The 22,079-nt window shown below is 34.8% G+C and overlaps 2 protein-coding genes across 2 annotated transcripts; one reads left to right on the forward strand and one right to left on the reverse strand.

Moving 5' to 3' along the window:
• The first annotated feature begins 13,443 nt into the window (after nt 1–13,443).
• LOC146997932 (uncharacterized) lies at nt 13,444–14,804 on the forward strand. The gene has a single exon (XM_085812331.1). It carries the CDS (start codon nt 13,464–13,466, stop codon nt 14,481–14,483), a length of 1,020 nt encoding a protein of 339 aa, XP_085668457.1. The 5' UTR covers nt 13,444–13,463; the 3' UTR covers nt 14,484–14,804.
• Nucleotides 14,805–20,033: 5,229 nt separating this feature from the next.
• Nucleotides 20,034–21,026, reverse strand: LOC146997933 (solute carrier family 35 member G1-like). Its single transcript, XM_085812409.1, has one exon. It carries the CDS (start codon nt 21,024–21,026, stop codon nt 20,034–20,036), a length of 993 nt encoding a protein of 330 aa, XP_085668535.1.
• Nucleotides 21,027–22,079: the final 1,053 nt, after the last annotated feature.

The following is a 22,079-nucleotide window of genomic DNA, read 5'->3' on the forward strand; positions in this document are numbered from 1 at the left end:
AAACATCAAAAGAATGCAAGTACTGAAATGAGAAAACACTAGATTCATTATAGTACTTCCAGTCCTTCTCAGCTTAATTAAAAAAACTATACACTTGAATTCTCTTAATTCACAGGTGTTAGTAAATGCATAATATTCCAGGCTAATTGTAGCTGGAGTCATTTTCTCGATGTAAAAAGCAATAATACGCCGTTAACATCAATCCAAATATTAATACGTAATAAAAGTCGCGAAAGTGAAATGTCAACGATTAATTAAACTCATAAAACAAAAGCACTTCGAGGTTTCCTACTATTACGCCATACATTTATAACTGCGAAACAAATGCAAATTAAAACATAAACAACATACGCTCACATGCACGAAGATTTAGCGCCACAAGAGCAATAGAAGCTCATTGGTCCATTTTCGAAGCCCCTCTCTCAGTGGCTGATGTGCACTTGTGAAATATGCCACCCGTTTAGGCTAATATCAACAAATAAAAAAAGACAGCCAAGAATGTTCTGTTTTTAGACGTAAGGCAATATTACATCCTGTTTGGAATAAAGTTTTAGAAGGAACCAGGAATACACGTTAGGATGAAATACTTATTCATTTGTATGGAAATATTAAATTGTGCAGTTTGTAGAGTTGCGCGCCTCCAACCTGCACGCAACCAAGAGGTGACTTTTGAAACTGGAAAATAGGCAGAGTCTTGCGAAGGGTTTAAGTCCCTTTTTATTCAACTTAAGATATTACAATCGCGTGCTCTTGACGCTCACAAACTACGCCGACCCGGCGGTAAAATAAAAATAAGAACCTGAAAAGAAATAATAACAAGACTCTAACTACGAGGCTCTCTAAAAGTAACTAACCTCACCGCGTTTTACAATACCGCTGCTAATCAGCAAACTTTGAATATCACGTTGAACGATTAACAATTCTCCGAAGCAAGCACACAGGCCGAAACGCGAGGTTCTTCAATTTCTGGCTAACTACCTCCGCGCTCGTGAAGTAAGAACAGCACACCTCGAACTCGTTTCCTTTCTGTTTAACTCAGAATACTTCCGCTGATAATTTGAATCCTTGTGCGTTCTACTAAAATTTACATACTCTGGCATTGGCAGTTCCAGGGGAAAGTAAGGCTTGACAGGAAAGATAGTTTAAACTTAAAATAAATGTTAGTTAAAGTAAATATAAACCCTACAAGTTAACTAACAGAGACGTCTCCGTCTGAGAGGCTACACTTAAAGTTTTGTGCTCTATTACTTCGCTGCACTGTGCTTTTACTGTCATTTTCTTCATTGTATTTCCTTTTATCTGCTATGTTTAAGGTTCGGTGCTAGGTTTTACGGAATATGATTTTCTCTGTGGCAGATTTTAGGTTTTTTAGGTGATGACAGATTTTAGGAGTGTAGAATGTAGATTGCAAGAAACCTAAGTTAAACTGGAGACTGTATGTTTACTTTTTGCGAATGACAATTTGCTGTTGTTTAAGTCCGTGTCAGTTTAGAAATGGGTCGTAGAAATTCTACGTCGCGACAGATTAGCAGTGAAACGATTTCGGACTGCATCTGCAGTTGAAAAAAGAAAATTTATGGTATAATCCTAATGTAAACAGGACTAGAAGGTGAATAGATTCTGTCACGTATTCATTGTAAGCTGAGTAATGTTGGCAATATTCCTGACAACAATAATATTGTTGCGTTCTACGGGTTCGTGGATTTGGAGTGATTGATGACAATAATTGATGAAGAATCAAAACACAATTTATTTAGCCAGTATTGCTCAAGACAGTTACAAAATCAAGTTTACAGCCGTCAAAAAACTACGACAAACACGCCGAAAGAAACCGCAACGCAGGCATCAGGCTATCAAGATGAAGGCAGCTTCACGCCAAAACACTGAAGTACAGACACTCCAGACGAAAGATCTCCGACTCAGATTCATATTCTAGAGGACCCATACAGAGTTTAGATATCCATCGTCTGTGGAACCTCATCCTCGCAGGCGCAACCCCCTCCCGCAGTCCTCGCCCGGCTTTTACAAAGCATAGGGCAGAACGGTACGTTGCTATGTTAAAGAACTCTGTCACCTTGCCTCTAGGCACCACTCCATCGGCAAAATTTACATTGTTGTGGGTGCTCTGTCCACTCTGTCAGTCCCCGCCACGAGAACTGAATGGGGTCAAACTCCCGGGGACTCGGTCGACGATTTCCTATCTAGCCCACCACAGCCGAAGGAACAGACACGACAGTACCAGTACGGTCCCTGCCAAGCCTGAGTGCAATACTCGGGTTATAGGCCTGTGAAGCCAACTTATATATCCCCGTGGTTGAGATACAGATCCTAGCCAGTACTTCCCAGGCGTTCGCGTGAGTCAACCCTCGGTGAGAATGCTAAAATACAGCTCTCGACTCGGCCGATAGCTGTCGGAGCTCAACACAAATAAAAAGATAAAAAAAGTCTACTAAGATAAAACTCGACGATACTTCCGCGTATAGGCAGGGTTATGTAGCTTTTAACCTGCCTGCGAGAACATTCTGGGGTAAACCGGTAAGAATTTGTTCCAGAATTTTCGTCATCTGACTGTGGCGTATCGCCAATTTTGGAGCTAAATGGGTGGTTTCGCGCCAAGTATGGCAAGACTGCATTCTCTTGCCATTTTCTGGCAACCCTAAATACGCTTTGCTGGGAAGCTATTTTACAGCAGCTGGGCATTTCTTAACAATATCCATTGTATCCAAAACGCTTTTATTAATAAGAAAAGGAATAGGTTATTCTCTGCAAAAAATATATAATGCATAATTAATTATTTTTATGCAATATAGTTATTAAGCTTTTGATTCTCTAACGAATGGAATAATCCCTTAAATTAAAATGGTCAACCAACGTACCTGTGTCCTGTACAGCATTCAACTCTTATTCCAGTCCCCAATGATCTGTCTCGAATAAATATTTTATGTGTTAATATCAATGTTGACTCGCTGAGTGCACGAATAAAACTACACCTTTCTTGACTGCTCATTATTCTATCTCTGATTGTTTTTGATTAATCTCATTTTCCAAAAACATTATTTCTAAACATAGCATTAAGCAGCTGAGGGCGTCCACGGCATATATAGCTTCTTTTTTCTGACGCCTTCTTTTTTCTTCTCCATTCTGCCCCCATCTCTTCGCCTTTCTTAATCATACAAACCAAGATCCCGATGTTACTGTCAACGCTGGAAATCATAGCAAAAGTAACAGTAAATAATATTTAAAATGGACAAATCTTACCTTAAAGCTCATTCATCTTATAATATCCTAAAACTGATATTAAAAGAGTTCGCAGAGTGCAAATCATATAATTAGATCGTAATAATAAGGGTTATAACATCCAACTGTGTTATTAAAATCATAAAATTCAATTTGAAATATATAAAAATAACATATATTTGTTTTCTGAAATAAGAGTTTTGAAACTTAAGATTGCATTTTAACTGCTTTACAAATCGTTGCTATCCACAGCTTCAAAACAAATCATTAATTAAAACATTTTAATATTTTGCATTACTTTCAAATATTCAATGAGATATCTTCACTGTCCGGATACTTTCATCAACTTAAATCCCAAACATAAATAATATAGCGAATATAAAAAAAAGTATGGCAATACTTAACACTCTGTATACGTGAACATTAACCACGTGACTGCGTCTAAGTCACACACATTGTGTTTTCACTTTGCATTTTCCGATATATGATTGTCAGTAAACAATAAAAATAACTTTTTCAGCAATACCAGTTTTGACAAGCTCGTTGATAATGAGAAGAAGAACGTTTTGTAACGAAATAGTGCGTAGGATATATGCGAATCAATTGAAAGAGTTCGTCGATCTCTGTATATTTATTTAGTCCGTCTGTCTGAAAAGTTATTTCCTGGAAGATTTTGAACTTTTTTTTATTGAGCCTAATTTTTCTCCAGAAAGGACTCACGTTTTAGTCACTGCAATGTTGCTTTCATTCAACTGTTTTTTAAATATTCTTCGCTTGCTGCTGTATTAATATACTGCGCATACATAGAATATTTTGAATACATGAAATATAAAATACCTTCAAGTTCCTGGCTACTTTAAAATGCATCTTTGATAATACAATGAAAATGTTTTCGTTACAATATTTAATATTACTTTTTTATCATAGAAAAATTTAAAATTTTAACACACGCACAAAAAGAGAGAGAGAGAGAGAGAAAGAAAGAAAAAAGAAAAAATTGAAAGCCTTCAGATTTATACTCGTAATATGCCCAAAGGCCTTTTTTTTTTTTTTTTTTTTTTTTTAAACTTTCTGCGTGTTACCTTTACTTATAAAACATCATGTTTTTCGCACTTAAACCACATAAAATTCAATTCTACAGCAATATCACAAAATATTTAAAAACAGCAAGACCGCATATCTATCTTTATGTCTTTAAATAATATTTATATTGCTCTAAATTAATTAGCTTTATTTATACATTTTTTAGAATCTTCACAGTCATTTTTTACAGTTGACGCAATATTTGCAACAGACATATAATTTAAATATTTTGCTAACGAAATAGTGCGTAAGATCTATGCGAATCAATTGCAACAGACACATAATATTTGCAATATTTGTGTATATTTATAGACAATAATTTATTTTACTAAAGAAATACTGATTATATTATCCCCTAAGATTAATTTTAGTAGAATTATTTAAAAAGAGTGAATCCATAGTTAGCAAGTTTAATTCCGAAAATTGTTTTAAAGTAACTTGAATGTAAATTATTAAAAATGTTTAACGGGAACTTGAATTAAATCATGAACAACAAAATTTCGATTGTAAAAAGAAATTAAATTTAAAGCAAGTAATCATTGCCATTGATCGGAAATTAGTTGACTTTTCAAGGGGAACAAACAAACTCCCGTTCAATGAACAATAATTAAGAAATAAATACGAAGGTGTTTCGTCCTTTACTCAAGTAACAAGGCGATGTCAAACTGGTAATTTAAGTTAGGCCAAATATTTCCATGAATTGAAAGGATCAAGAACCAATATAGAGCACCAAGGAACTCATTCTGATTAAGCATTTTCGCTAATTCAATTTTGAGTGAAATGAAATTTATGCAGTAAAATTGATAAATTACTTGAGTAATTGTCCCCGACACACTCGTGTTTATGCATTTTAATTCAAAACTTTTTGTAAAAAATTAAACATTGGAAATTGGCATTATGAAATATAACTCAAAGTAATTGAAATAAACATTAGAAAATGGTACATGTAAGGTAGATAAAGAGATAAAATTACTAATTGGTGCGGATTTTGCTGGTAAGTTGCTAAGTGGAAAAATTGTTCCCCTTACGTGCGGCGTCAGCGCAGTGCATACGCAGTTAGGCTGGACTGTTATGGGTAAATTTACTGGCACGGAGCCAACTACGATAAATACTGCATCCCTCCTAATTTCTTCTCTGTTAGTGAAGGGTCAATGTGTAAGTGATCTCTGGAAGTTAGATGTTTTGGGTATTAGGTGAACCTTCCGTAAGTAAAACCAAAACTCAGTTACAGGAGGATACGCAAAAATATTTTGAAGAGACTCTTACGGTAAATTCAGAGGGAAGGTACGAAGTAGCATTACCTTGGGTGTCGGATAGCTCGCTTTTACCCGAAAACAAAGTGATAGCAGAAAAATGTCTTGTAAGTACTAAAAGAAAATTAATGACTACGGGAAATTTTGACGCTTACGGAGACGTTTTCCAGAACTGGTTAATACTCGGGATAATTGAAAAAGTACCGGATAAGAATAAATATAAAGGTGTATATTATTTCCTCATAGAGCAGTTGTTAAAGTTGTTAAAGAAAATAGTAGCACGAGTATAAGACCAGTGTTTAATGCAAGTTCTCATTCGCCTGGTTACCCATCATTGAACGAATGTTTATCTACTGGACCAAATTTAATTGAAATTATACCTTCGATTCTTAATCGGTTTCGCAAGTATTACGTTGGTGTCACTTCAGATAAAGAAAAAGCGTTCTTGCAAATATCTATAAGGGAAAATGATCGAGACTTTTTGAGATTTATGTGGTTCAGTAAGGATAATCAAGAACAAGTTGAACTGTATCGGCATAGAAGGGTAGTTTTTGGTATTACGTGTAGTCCGTATTTTTTGGCCGCTACAATATAATATCATTTGAGTGTAGTTCCCGAAAGCTTAAGTCATACAGCAGAGATATTGAAAACATCCTTTTACGTAGATAACTGTGTGGCTAGTATGTATTCAGAAATAGAAATGAGAAAGTTTGTAAATGAATCACAAATAATTATGGCTTCGGGTCATTTTAATTTAAGATTTTGGAAATCCAATATAAGAAGTGTTGTGCCAGAGGAAGATTCCTCCACGGAAGGAGATGTGTCTGTTTTGGGCTTTGTATGGCATACAGTTACAGATACCTTATCCTTCAAAATAAGTCAAGATATAAAATTGGATGACCCAGTTACTAAAAGACTAGTTTTAGCAGTAGCTCATCAGGTGTTTGACGTTATAGGGCATACGGCTCCTGTAATGTTGATTCCAAAACTAATTTTACAGGAAACTTGGAATTTAAGGCTTAAATGGGACGATATTCTTCCCGATGAATTAACCAAAAAATTTAGGTTTTGGTTTAAAAAGTTGTACTTGCTATCCAGTATCCAAATACCTAGATGGATAGGTCTCAGATCTATCAATGAAGCTGTGAGTATACATCTCTTTTGTGACAGTAGTAAAAGTGCGTATGGTGCATGCGTCTTTTTAAGAGTACAGAGTGGCAAAAAGGTGAAGGTTAGTTTGGTACATGCAAGATCGAGAGTAGCGCCTTTAAAACCTATTACGATTCCTCGATTAGAACTTCTTGCTTGTAATATTGGTTCTAGGTTATTGTCTTCAGTTATTAATGATATTGGCTTACATGAAGTTCGTATTCATTGTTGGACTGACTCCTCGACGGCTTTAAGTTGGATACGGCGAAATCAACGTTGGGGAGCATTCGTTTTTAATTGTGTACAGGAAATCAGGTCTTTGACTTCCCCCACTGTATGGCGATATATCCCTGGTAGTCTCAATCCTGCTGACCTACTTTCTAGAGGTTGTCATGCAGAACAATTACTAGAACGAAAATGGTGGGAGGGACCTGATTGGTTACGGAAAATGAGGCAAATTGGCTTAAATCTAATGATGAACCAGATGAGGATTTAGTTAATTCAGAAATACGTAAGACAGTTATTGTTACGTTGGTAAAGAATGATAATTGTATTGGATGGTACTATAAGTATTTCTCATCATTTAAGAAAATTGTAAGAATATTATCATGGATATTCAGATTTTATAATAATGTACGTAAGAATAATAATAACAACCATTCTAAGGATTTGACTGTATCTGAAATAGAAAGGGGAGAAATAGCTTTAATGTTATTAATACAAAAAGAGTCGTTTAATGGTGAAACAGATGATAAGCTAAGACGACTCAGACCATTTGTCGATAGTCAAGGTCTAATAAGAGCTAAGTCTAATGTTGCTTATCGTGACGACTCTGACAGCTTTAAATTCCCCATCATATTACCTTCTGAACATCCAGTAGTCAAATTATTGATATTAAGTGCACACAAAGATTTGTTGCATGCAGGTATTACATTATTGATGTCGCATTTAAGAGAAAGATACTGGATCTTAAAATCACGTATAAGAAACTGTATAAGAAAATGTGTAACATGTCAGAGATTTAAGGCTAAAAGAGGTGAGACAATCCCAGGCGTTTTACCAAATGATAGGGTTCGTGATTCAGCCATTTTTGAAGACCCTTGCATTTAAAGGATGGACGAAAATCGTATATTGTGCTCTTCACCTGTGCGGGTTATCGTGCTATCCATATGGAACTGGTTACCTCATTAACAACTGAATAATTTTTTCAAGCTTTAAGGCGTTTTATCTCACGTCGTGGACGCCCTACCACCATATATTCCGATAATAGGACAAATTTTGTGGGTGCAGAGAGAGTTCTGCAAACCATTGACTGGGACAGCCTCTGCTCTAGGGCTGCTGAAAAGAGAATACAATGGAAATTTAATCCTCCATCCGCCGCTTGGTGGGGTGGATGGTGGGAGCGTTTAATACAAATTGTAAAACAAATATTAAGAAAACTTTTAGGTCGTGCTTCTCTTGGTTATGAAGAGTTACTCACCGTCTTGTCTGATTGTGAAAGAATTGTTAACTCAAGACCACTTACGTACATGTCTGACGATATTGAAGATCCCTTGCTTTTTACTCCAGAAAAATTTCTGCATGAAACTCCACAGTCGGGTACCTGATATTGACAATGTGGACAAAGAAAAATTGAGTAGAAGAGCGAAGTATCTCCAGAGAATGAGAGAATTGTTAAGAGTGAGATTTCGCTCTGAGTATCTAGGGCAGTTAAGACAGCAGTCTACCAGAAATTACAAAAATAAACCTCTCTTCGTAGGAGAAATAGTCTTGCTGGAGGATCAAAATAAAAACCGTGCATATTCTAATTTAGCATATTCTAATTTAGCATTCTAATTAGCAAACCGTGCTAATTTAGCGTGCATATTCGGGTGATCCCTGGTCGGAATGGCAACATAAGAGTTGCTCTTGTAAAAAGTAATAATTCAGATTTCTTGAGACCAATACAGAGATTGTTTAGATTGGAACTAGATAATATAGTAGATAATCCTCAAAATGATCAAGTTCCTTTCACCACCAGTAGTGGTAGAATTGTAAAATCACGAATAATGTAATTTATGTCTTTGAGTTATTACAATTTATTTTGTTGTGCTATTATTGTTGTATTAGTCATCAGTATTAATTTTGTTTTCAAGTAATATGATTTAAGTATTAAGCAATTTTCTTTGTTATATAACCATCATTTATATTGATGTAAGTTTTATGTTTTGAGTGGTGGGAGAATTGTGGCGACACACTGCCTTTCTGTGGCAACCCTAAAGAATTCGCCTGTCAAGAGGATCACGTGCCCAGATGCATCATTACGTATACGTTTGCTTTTATGTTTGATAGTTAGTTGCATTTAAGATTTTGTAGAATTAGAAATGTCGTGAAAATAAATGTTGGTGTTTTTAAAAAGTGTCGGCTCAGATTTTCGAACCTATGATTTACTTGTTAAGCAACAATTTCCATAAACTGTTCCCTCACAAATCTGTTACCTTTTAACTCTCGCTGCACCCTTTTGAACTGCGTTTTCATTAACCCAAAATTATTTTCCAAATGCTCTGGACAACAACAACAAGCGAGCCTCATACCTCCCGTCTACATATTTCAAATCCTCTTCAAATTGTTTAATTATTCGCTCATCGCCAGCCCTCCTTTCCGATGCACACTCAGAGATTCCTAGACTTTCAATCTCCCAAAGCTGACGAATCTGTTCCGATATTTTTAATACCTCTTCCGAATCGATATGTATAAACAAGCCGGTGGAGTCTGACCCTGAACTTAACTTCTTACTCTCTCTCCCCACTCTACCACTCAACGACTCTCTCTCCCCACTCTACCACTCAACGACTCTCTCTCCCCACTCTACCACTCAACGTCCAACCGAATATACTTTCATGCAACTAAATAGTCTGTTAACCGATATGTTTTTCCCGTTAAAATGCAGTTCAAGTAATCATTACCAATTAAAATCTTCTCTGCCACTTCACTATCGAAGCTGTCAGATAAGTGAAATCCTCTTTGGCGAAGCTTGTTTATAATTTCTGCAGATGATTTGGGTAAAGCATTGGAACATATGGTTTTTACTTCGAGTACTTCGATGATTAGATTGAACCCGGTCTTATTTTTCAAAGAAAGTCTTTTCCTTTTAAATTCTCGCACTGGCGGATTCGAAGATGCAAATGTAAGAATTCTTAATCTTTCTGTACCAATAGTTGGTAAACTTGCTTTTCTGGAAATAAACTGATAAACATGAGATCTTTCGGAAGCCGAATCGCATAACAACCTAACGTTAAATGTGGAATTATTTCCTACCACTTGACCTCTCAATGTTTGATAATAAATCACTTCATTAGGAATTTGTTTGCTCAGTGTTTCGAGGAATAGTGAACTAACAGTTGTCTCTTTTGCTGCGCTCGCAGTACTTTTAATGGATTTATTTTCTTGCCCATCTCCATCACACAGGCTCTCTAAATGCGACAAAGATTTGCAAATATTACATTTAACCCATTTTGCCTTACAAAATGGTTTTTTGTGACCCTTTTTTAAACAGCGCTTGCACTTAATTGATCGTATAATGCTTTGCGTTTCTCTGAAATACTTAAGTCGCAGTCTTTTGAGAGGTGAGATTTGGGACAAAAGTCGCACATATAATTTTCGACTGATGTACTAAGCGTCGCCGCCGATACCATTTTCTTTTTAATTGGAGCAACACTCTTACGATAGTTGTATTTCTTTCACTGGTTATCGAAAGTGTTTGTTGTTTAAGACCCAGAGTTAATGACTTTTCGCGCGCTTCTACTTCTCTCTTTAGAAACAACAATAAATCTGACACTACCTTTTGCTCCCTACTAAAGTGTAACGCTAAATCTTGCGGTATACACTTATATAAAATAGGAAGTAATAGATTGCCGTAAGAATTAAAATTAATATCTAATGTCTCTAAACTTCTTGTTTGAACCGTTATTTCATCATATAGTTTTCTCAAACTGGATACATCACTTGAACGACGTACTGGCTCCAAAGCTAGGAGAATGTTCATATGCGCGCTAACTAATATTTCTTTTTTCCCAAATCTGTCAGTTAAGATTTCGATGGCCTTTATATAGTTTTCTCCTATTAATGGCAATCCGCTTATAGCTTTTGCAGCTGAACCGGTGAGTAAAGATCTTAAATAGTTAAACTTCTCAACATCTTGAAGCGTATTGTTTTCGTGAGTGGCAGCTTTATACTGAGCCCAAAATTCAGTAAATTTACATAAATCGCCGCTGAAAGTTTCTAAGGTAATGCGAGGCAATTTAGTATTATAATTAGTTTTGATTTCCGAAACTTGTGAAGTTGTTCCGGTTTTACCCACATTTTGAATATATCTATTGACTTTCGATTTACATCTAATGATGGATTCGCTGTATTCTAAACAATGTTCTACTTCTGTCTCTAATTCCTGAACAGTGCTTTGAGCATTAATAACTTCATCATATTTTAACAAGCTAGTTTCTCTCTCGATTAACACTGAAAGCGATTCCTGCAACACTTTTAGGTTCGGATTCTCGCTTTGCAATTCCTCATCCAATTTCCTTATTAATTTTGTTACACTGGTACGAACCGAACCTCAAATTTTTCTATTTCTCTCGACGGTTTCTTCAAAAGTCATTTTCAAAGATAAACTGCATGCAGATAAAATGAAATAACTCACCTTCTGGCCTGATGCTACCAAAAACTTGATGTATGTAATAACTTACTTACATCTTCTTTTATCGGTGGTTCTTGTGTTCTATTGGCCAAGCAAAGACACTTTCCTTTAAACTAAATCTATTTAATGAAGAGAAGACTATGTACAAATATTATATAGCACAGATTACAGAGTATATAGTATAGGGTTTTCATCCGCAGATAACCCGTTGGCGCCGTTGCATTTTTACTCGCCAAGCTCCGATGAGCCCAGCCGTAAACGTGGATTTAGTGTATGTAAATTCAAGTTAGCAGACAATGGTAGTAAAAATTCACAGATAATAAGTGTGTAGATGTAAAACTAACAGGTTAAACGTGATATACGAAATAAATTTGTATTAAATTCAAGTTAGCACAGAAAACAGTACAGTGTATTAAGCATAACGGGAAATAGAAATTCATTAAAAAAATAAAAATTAGTATTCTTATACTTACGTTTACGTTATACTTATATGTATTTTCTCTAATTCATATAGAATACTAATATTTCTTTTACAAGTGTCATTTTTCATTATTAAGTACTTGGCCTGTTGATTGATGTATTTCGGTAACAGCCATGCCCATGTAATAAATTAATGAATGCATGACCTTTAATACATCCATTTTACATAGTTTTCAGTATTTTTTTTTTTTTAGTCCAAAGGGATTTGAATCCCGAAGGACTATTAGTTTCGTTTTGGCATTTTGCGTCGGACGGATAAATGTCGGATCACTTTTCAAACTGTTGCCATAAAATGTTAGAGTCCTGCATTATATTTGAAGAAATTAAATAATGAAAATCTGCGTAAATGTATGTATATTTCTCACATTGTCATAAAATAACGGTACATAGAGTCATCGAATTTTGAATAACGTAATCCTCCAACGAATATGAGCATGTGGAAGACCAAATTTGAAATTTGAAATTTGTTTTATGATCGATTTCCTATTTTTTAAAACTTTGACGAATTTTTGATTAACAAACTCAAGGATTTCAAAGCGAGCAATGGCAACGTTATGCAGAAAAAACATTTTTATCTCCAGCGCGTGAGTCTCTGTATCGGAAATTCTAAAGATATGCTCGTTTTAAAACTATTTTGCGATATTGCTGTTGCACTGGATCTTATGGTTTAAGTGCGAGGAACATGATATTTAATAAAGAAAGGTAACATACAAAATGTTAAAAAACGCCCCTTTGGACGTAATTTAAAATCTGAAACATTTCAGATTTTTAGTTATACTTATTTTTTTTTTTTTTTCAAGTTACTTGCATACAGCTTAAAGCATTTTACGTTGCAACAAATACCTGTCCTTTTTCATGATATATTTCACAATACAAATAACCTTCAACAGTAATGAAATTTTCTTCAGTAGCATTGTTAAGTTAATAAAACTAGAACTTCATACATTTTAAAATTATTTTAGGATTTGGAAACCTCATGGTTCTGCGTGCTTACAACTGTTAATAGTTAAGAACATAACGTGAACAGCATGTTACAAATTAGCATTCACCTCTCCCGCCATATTTTCTTTCTTAGATCCCGAACTGACGAGCCGAGAAACGGCATCTTTCGACGAAAACTTCTTTAATTATGCGAAAATATTTCTATCTATTCGTTGTTAAAAAATTCAGAAAAAATAACAATAAATAAGAGAAGAATAATATAAATCTCCAAATGCGAACAACGACAACCTTCGCACAAGCGAATAGGATGAATTAGCTAGGTTACCAGGTTTGAACTATTATCGCCACAGTTGGCGATGTTTACATTTACCGGGTTCTCTGCGGAAGTGCTTCCTATAGTTTATGACACTCTCTTCCTCTCTCATCAACCTCTCAACCCTCTCTGCTGAAAACTCTTAATTAGCTAAACACACGGGCGGCGCAGCGCCCTCTATCTCTTTTTTCTACAACTAAAATGTTTGCCGTTCAAATACGAGACCATCTCGTTTTCAGATTTAGGCTATTACATGCAGCGAACTTGGCATTTAAGGAGCTGATCGTAAGAATCTGAATTATTCTGTGTAAAACATTAGATCTGATTGGCGATGGAGCATTTGACTATCCAATGGAAAACTGAGTCTTTTGAGTGGGATTGCTGGGCAGCTACAGGTGGTAGGACGGAAGTTCGAAGTTACTCACGTTTTCTGATGTCTACGAATTGGTACTTGCGTTACATATCAGATTACCATGGCGACGGTATCTCAACTATTTCTGTGCAACTTCACAGGGAAAATCATGGCAAGAAACTTAAAGTACAAGGAATTTTCTTCATTTCATCAAGAAATACAATCTGCAAGCACTACTTGGATTGCATTATGCACAGCGATACCAAACACATAAGACTTTATGAATGTAGAGGAAGATATTTATCTTTGGGACAGATATGCTGTGAAGCATGGATTAGAGAATTAACAGAAGCCGAAGAAAAATCAGTGCAGACTCTGCCAACATTCTGTAAGTTGTCGCGCGATATCCATGCAATGTATCAGAAGCAAGACCACTTCGACTTGATTGTTATCTGCAAAGACGTGGAGATTCCTGCTCACAAGTGCATCCTTTCTGCCAGATCTCCAGTATTTGCTAAGATGTTCCAGCACGCCACAAGTGAAAACTCCGACAACCGAATAGTCATTACTGACATCGAACCTGATGTCTTTGAGGAGCTACTGCAGTTTCTGTATTGTGGGAAAATAAACCCGTCCACTTACTCGAAGGCCCATGATTTGTATTATGCAGCCGAAAAATATTTCGTATCGGATCTGAAAGATCTGTGTCGTGATTTTATTACTTCTTCGCTATCCGTTACGTCAGCTGTTGAAACATTAATTTTAGCCGATAGGCATAAGGATGAAGAAATGATGGAAAAAGCCGTTAGTTTTATTGCCGCTTCGTTCCAGTGCATAAAATCAACAGAACCGTGGATTATTCTTCTGCAAGAAAATCCGACATTAGCAACTCAAGTTCTTTCTTCGGTTGAAGAAATGTCTCATTCTGAAAAACCTGATGAAGTGTCACGTATTTCGTGTTCCATTATGAATCCGTGCTCGCTCGCAATTTGTCACTGAAGGTATATACTATCTGGTCTAATTAATGCAAAGTAACTGATATAAAATGTGATGGAAAAAAAGTATCATTTTGGTGAATTAAAGTGTCTCCAAAACTTTTTCTTGGCTATAATTCCCTAGATTGTCTTATGTTAAATAGAATTTCTTCCCTATTGTTCGGAAGTAAGCATTTCATACCTGCTGAGACATAAAAGCAAGTATAGTACTTTGAAATTTCTTGTACTTAATGATATTATGTGAACATTTTTTGTGAAGATGAGAATATTATTTAAAAATTATTATGGTTAGAAGTGAATTCATAATTTTTCTCAATTTATATGAGCTGAGACTTGTCTAAAAATGTATTTTTAATAGATAGGATTTGCAATAGTTTCTCTCATCAGTTTGATGACTGTTACTTTAAAAGTGTACGTTCTTTAGTTATTCATAGAATTATCGTTTTAATATAAAGTATATAATTTCTGTTTCATTAATAATGCAATCTAGATTTTTATGGATTCTTTCATTCTCTTACCAAATGAGGCAAAAGAGTAGGAATGGTATGTGTAAATAAAATCAAGTGTCTTCTGTAATAGCAGTCCATACTTTCTAGGAAGTTCGTTATATTAATTTTATTTCCCGAACATTAAGTATTACTAAAATAATGAAAAATATAATTACCGAAATCAAGGGAAAAGAACATATGTACAATAACTTATGTAACTACGAATTACATATATTTTTTGAGAAATTCATTATATTTTCTTTTTTTTCTTAATTTCCCGAATATATTTGTATTACTGAATTAAATGCTGAAATCTGGGAAAAGAGAATGAATGCTTTGTATATAATGTAACCAATAACATTCTTCCGTTCCAGTAGAAGAGTATGTGGATGCTATGTGTATTTGTAATCACTATTCTTATATAATTTCGATTCTTGTGTGAAGCGCAGAATCTCTCACTTATTTCGGGCGTTATGTTTGGCGCTTTTTGCAAGGGTAAGAAGAACTGGATTTTTGTCAATTTCGTGTGACTTTTTATGTGAAAATACATCGATATGTACTTGGGGATCAAGGGAGTGCGCTATGCCGAATTTGTGCAATTCTCTGATGTTTTTTTAAGTGAAAATAGGTCGATGTGTACATGGATACCGAGTTTATGCAATTCTTTATAACGCGCCAAGCAGTGGGGGATTCTGCACATTCCCCCAATTCTTTATGAAATTCATTGAAGTTTTTTTAATTTCCTGATTATTTGTAGTTTTGAATTAAATGAAATATACAATTACTGAAATCTCAGAACAGTGTATGAATGTAATGAGTACATTTAATTAGTATTTTCTTTAATTGCATTTAATATTTTTTTAGGAAATTAATTTTTTTTATTTTCCAAGTATTTGTATTACTGAATTAAATGAAAAATGTAATTCCTGAAATGTGAGAAAAAATTATGAATATTTACGTGTACATATAATCGATACCTTTTGCAATTGCAGCTCATAATTTTCTTCCGAAATTCTTTCTATCTTCTTTTCTTTACTTCTCGAATATTCGCGCTACTGAATTAGAACAGTGAACGCTGTAATCATGAAGTTACCATCAAGATAGTCATCGAACAGAATAGTAGATATTTATCTGATCAAAGTTAATTTTTTGTATAAAAAATTGAGTTTTATTTCACATTAACAACCGAAATTACATTCTTGCCAATCCGTAATTATTTATACATTTTGTAGCTGGCAACAAGAGCAAACTAAGAGAATTAACCAGTTCATGGAAACAAATAGCAAGACAATGTTCTTGTCTTATTGGTGAAGTGTGTCTAAACATTTGTGGGTTCGTAATAAAATTAGAGATAATAAATATGGAATCAGTATTAACCTGCGTAAGGTTCCTCAACAGAGAATGGTTTCATCCATCTCCAGGTTATAAAAATAATCTGAAAGCTTTCAGATTTTATACTACGCCCAAAGGGGCGTTTTCTTAACGCTTTGTGTGTTACCTTTCCTCATTAAATACCATGTTCTTCGCACGTAAACCATAAAATTCAACAGGAATATCGCAAAAAAAAAAAAAAAAAAAAAAATGCAACCTTGCGGATAAAATATCAGTGATTGAAGATGCATGCGATGTTAATAACGCTTTGAAACCGTTCAGATTGCTAATCAAAAATTAAGTTTTACAAAATATGACACAGATAATAAAAGAAATTCCAAATTTGGCCTTCTGGATGCCCATATTCGAGTTGAAGACTACGCTATTTGAAATTTGTTGTTTCTAGGTACCGTTGTTTTCACAGTGCGAGAAACATACGTATATTCATGCAAATTCTTCATTATTTAGTATCTTGAAATACAATGCAGGGCTTTAATATTTGGTAACAAAAATTTGAAAAGTGTTATACACTTTTATAGAGAGAACCAACACAAAATGGCAAAACAAAATTAATAGCCCCTCTGAGCTAACGCTACTTTGGGATAATAATTTTCTTTTGCTCATAGAAGAGTAATTTTAAGCAATAATTATTAGGCATCACGTAAAATATAGAATTAATGATTATCTGCTTGAAAGAAAATTATCAACATTTCCGTTGATTTTAAGAAGTATTATTGGTATTGTTATTTCTCTTCAATATATAGAAAAATGTGTAGTGACTTCTTCGTACATACAGGTAAACACGGGCTGGACACTAGAATTTTAGTGCTGTCGTTATAGGTATAATGTATAGTCTGCAGGGTTTCAATTATTTTGCATAACAAATTTATTTTAAGTTTGATACCTTTCTTGAACTCCTCAACTACCCCTCGCATTTTCTCGCCAGGATGTAAATTTAAAATTAAGTGAAGTGAATATTTAAACTGGTGAATCTTTGAGTCTATTCAGAGAGTGTTTTCACTAGCCCGGGCACGTTTCGTTGCTATCTTGCAGTTACGCTAGTAAGCCTCTTGGCCATTTCGGGTTATCATCACGCCTGTTAGGTTTTATGAGTCAACCTGTTAGGCATAGTTTAATGTGTTAATCCAGAGCTATTTTATTTTAGATTTTGGCTTGAATTATATTCAACGTTTCATTTTCGCCGCAAGTTGACGGCGAGCTTGTAAAGCACAAAGATCGTGCCTTTCTGGTAACCGTTTTGAATTAAATAAAGGGTTATTTTCCACTCTTCTTCTGTGCTAGTAATTTAATCACGCCTGTGGAAAAATTCGCCAGGTTCATTGTAGGATCTAATTTAGTTTATGTAGAATCCATAGAGACAGATCTTAAAAGTCTGCCGCCCTAACTGTACAGTTTCGCCCTAGTTTTACTGAAGAATATCCGTCTAGTAAAATTGTTGGGAATATATTTTGCTGGAATTATACATAAAGAAACATACTTTATTGCAGAGGGAAATTGCACATTTTTAGAACAATTTTGAGATTTTTTGATTAATATTCAAAGTATGAATGCTAGATCTAATAGAATTTTTTCTGGAGTATATATCTACATTGCCTTCCAAGATAGAAGAATTTTTCGTAAAATTTTTAGAGGTACTATTTTTAATTTTTCTCTAACTGCTTTCTTAAATTCACTCAATTTTGGCAGCCCCACCATTGGTTAAGACCGCTGAATGCTGAGACTTTGATCTGTGTTTTATCCCCGGTGAAAGGACTGACTCTATGGTTGGGTTTCATTATTTTCCCCATATGCAACGCGAATATGAACCGGACTCTCTAACAAGGTCTTCCACGAAGACATCCCTTCCCTTAGGGTGCTTCTACAAAATCGTCCACATACAGACATTTATCGAGCTGTTAAGAAACGTCTATAGATGGCGCTGTACTCCGCCTGTTTCTTCAGTGTAAGTTTGGAATTTGTAATAATGAGATGTGCTTAACTAAGAGTAAGAATGTTTGTAAGCGACTCGCCGGCCCTAATAATTAAAGGCACAAGCACAATTAATACTACACTTTATTTCAGTAATTATGCAACTAAATTTATTTGTTGTTATGTTTTAAACTAAGCCTTTCATCGCCTATTACATACAAACTGAACCACCAAGATAGTTACAAGTTTTGGATTAGTAACAATGTCACATGATGTATCTGCGTGGAATAGCCGGGACTGTTGGATTATAACGTTTGGATTACTGAATCATGCCCCCGAGGAAATAAAAGGTAGGCTCTCATTTTGTATTTATTTTTGAACCTTGGATGTATTTCTATTGTACAGTATTAAGGAAATGCTCGTTGATGCTGATGCAGTTGTCAGCCAAAGACTAATCGGTCAAGTTAAAGGAAACTCCATTCCGGAATTGAACTGTGACAGGGCCATATCGACCACTTAAAAGGGATGAGGATTTCTGCAGACGGACAGCGTAGTTACACCAACATTTGTCCTCGTTGCCCAGGTGACATCCCACTGTCTCGCCATCACATCTTCAGCTGCCCAGCAATCCAGGCCAGACTGTTTAACATCGGCACTGAAGACCCAGTGGACCTACTTTATACTGATAGATCTGCCGAGGTTGCTAAAGCTGTCTTTGACAGCTTCGAAGCTATATAATTGCACTTTGTCATAGACACGACATCATCATCAGTATTAAGAAAATGGCAGCGTTAGAACTAGCAAAAGCTAAAAGAATAGTTCGAAAATTAACAACCCAGTTAATTAATCAAAATGATGCTAAATTAAAGTCAGGAGAGGAACTTGATGAGCAAGATTTCAGAAACGATTACAAGCTCTTAATAGAAAGAAGTAACGAACTGAAAGTTCTCGACAGTGAAATCGAAACTTCCGCATGGTTGTTTGTAAATGTATAGTGTCGGTGCGACATGGCGCCACTCTAAATATGCGACGAGCAAAAAGTTCTCTCGTGTGGTTTGGTGGAAGGGAAGAGGCATTGGAGACCCTCGAACCCGTCTATTTGGACTTCTCCATCAAAATTGGGGGAGGAATTGAGCCAAATCGCACTATCACCTGTTAGGTGCTCAAGGCTGTTGCCAAGGGCAGGCGTAATCTTGCGCTTCTTGCCACGAGGAATTTCGTGGGCTTGGTCTGATTACGTCAGACTGGTGTGCATCAGCAACAATAACACAACAACAGATGGCTACATAATATATGAAATCATCATATATTAAATAGCAATAAAGTTTGAAGTATCATACAATATAAATACAAAGTTTATAAAAACTTATCTTTATAGGCACTGCTAAAATAATTATAGCCATTTTAGAGTGTGTGAAAAAGAAAAAAATACACATATCTATCAATATATGACTATTTAAAATAAAATTTGCCAAATACTTACAAAGCAATTTTAGGCACTTAATAATTGTATTAAGTTTTAAATATTAATACAGAGGTATTACAAAATTTGCCCTTATCCTAGCTAATTAATTTAAGAGTTAAAATTTTTTCGGAAACTGAAAAATAATATAAAATATCTTAATATAATCTCATAATATATATATATATATATATATATTATTTTAAAAATGAAATAAGCATTTACTCTTAAACAGCATCTCACGATTATGTCCATAGCGATATGTAATTAATGAATAAGAGAATCAGAACGCAAAATACAAATTTTAATCTTCCGTTGAAGTAGTAATCAATTTTTGCATACCAACTAATATCACAGAAAAACTTACTAAAATTGCTCCAAAAATGCTAGAAATGTCTGGATACTTTTTGAAGAAAAACGCTTGCCAGCAAAATGCTAAACCAATATCTGTCGCTGATCGTACTGTAGACACGACTCCTGCTTGCTCACAACGAGTGGCAGATGTAACCAGTAGCTGTCCAAAGAAGCTTAGAATACCTAGTATAATAATAAGCATTATTTGAGCACCACAAGCTGGTATAACAAACTTTTCCAAACCTGCAGTGAGTATGCTTGTTTCCAGAACACCTATCCAGCCGAAGTTGAAGAGCACCACAGTTTCATGGACGTCCTTCAGTTTTCGAAGTAAAATAAAGATGATAGATCCTGAAATTATGGATGCTGCTGCTGAAATTACGCCCACAAGTCGTTCAAGAGAGAGAATTTCTTCGGTGTTGTTAAACATGGTGGGGAATTTTGAGATCAAAACCAAACCCGCGATGGTAAGCGTTATTGCCACAGTTTGTAATGCACCACATTGCTCCTGAAGAAATATCTTTCCTGTGATGGACACAAACACAGGAAGGCTGAAGATAATAACAGATGCTTCTCCTATCGGAAGGTACCTAAACGCTAAGAAATTCAAATATAGATTCAAAGAACCTATAATGCCTCTTAGAAATAATAGGTGAATTTCCTTCTTGTTCCTAAACAATGGTTTCCTTTTATAAATGACTGCAGGTAAAGCAAATACCAAGATACCCATGAATCTGTGAATTGCTAATTGTCCAGGCTGAATATCTGTAATAATTTGAACAATTACAGCTGATATGGAGAAGAAGATACTAGATAACGATGAATAGATAATTCCGTTATAAACAGAAAAATCTGTTTCTCGAACATTTTCAAAGAGATTATTCAATTTGGCAACTTCAGTTAATTTCTTTTGAAATTTATAATTTAACCAAATCCGTGGCATTGTGAAAGGCACTAAATATTATGATGCATATTTTAAGCGTGCTGCAGAAGCAATATACACTTACTTGCAAATCACAACTGAGTTTATGGGAATCGAAACGAGCTACTTATATCTCAGGCATCCATGTGCTAAAGGCTTCTTCTTCCGGTTTAATTAATGACCGCTTAAAAAAGGGAATGTATTTCTTCAATGTAGAGCTTCATTTTAATTTTTGTTAATAAAGACATATGTTTCCATTAGAACGTTGCGGGTTAATAAACTCTTCTTATTTCCGCTTGCCAAGTTGTTCAGAATAGTATAACCTATTTCTAGTTATTATGCATAAAAATAAAAACTTAGATCAGTTTCCCACGATGTGAGCTGTGATCCTGCTGAGAGCAAATTTTCTGATAGATCTCAAAGGTTTTGGAAGTTTTTCAATTAGTACAGAAACGAGATTTAAGTACGTCTAATTAGTGTTAAAAGTAATACAAAATTACAGTATATTGTGCTTATCGAAATGGCTTCATTTTATAACATATTTTTAATTTATTAAGCACCTTGAGTCTAATCTGAATTTAACCATCTGCTGATATGTGTGATAATTTCTACTAATTGTGATTGTATTATCTTTAAACTTATCTAGTCAGATAATAACTAATATCTATTTTAATAATTTATATCTAGAATAACGATTTAAAATTAATTTTTTTCAAGAAATTTTAAAATATAACTGATAGCTCATATTGCGGAAAAATATTTTATAATTATACATTTGGTTAATTTTAAACTTTTAAGAAGAATTACTCTATCCGAATTAGAATTACTCATATCAGCTTTTCAAAACACATTCTCAACTTTGTATAAGTTCAGTTGGTAGTGGTTTTGATCTTTTGACCACTTAATAAACCTTTCAGTTAAGGTTATTCGTTTTCAGCCCAAAGGAGCGTTAGCTCAAAAGGGGTATAATTTTGTTTTGGCAGAGCCAGGACGAGGGTAAGGCAGGTGAGACACTTGCCTCAGCTGAACAAATAGAAAGGGTGCCAAATTAGCTATTCGATCAAAAATTCAGAA

The sequence above is a fragment of the Stegodyphus dumicola genome, chromosome 3, assembly GCF_044657685.1.
Source record: "Stegodyphus dumicola isolate Sdum_Otavi_A_Nest chromosome 3, ASM4465768v1".
Lineage (NCBI taxonomy): Eukaryota > Metazoa > Arthropoda > Arachnida > Araneae > Eresidae > Stegodyphus > Stegodyphus dumicola.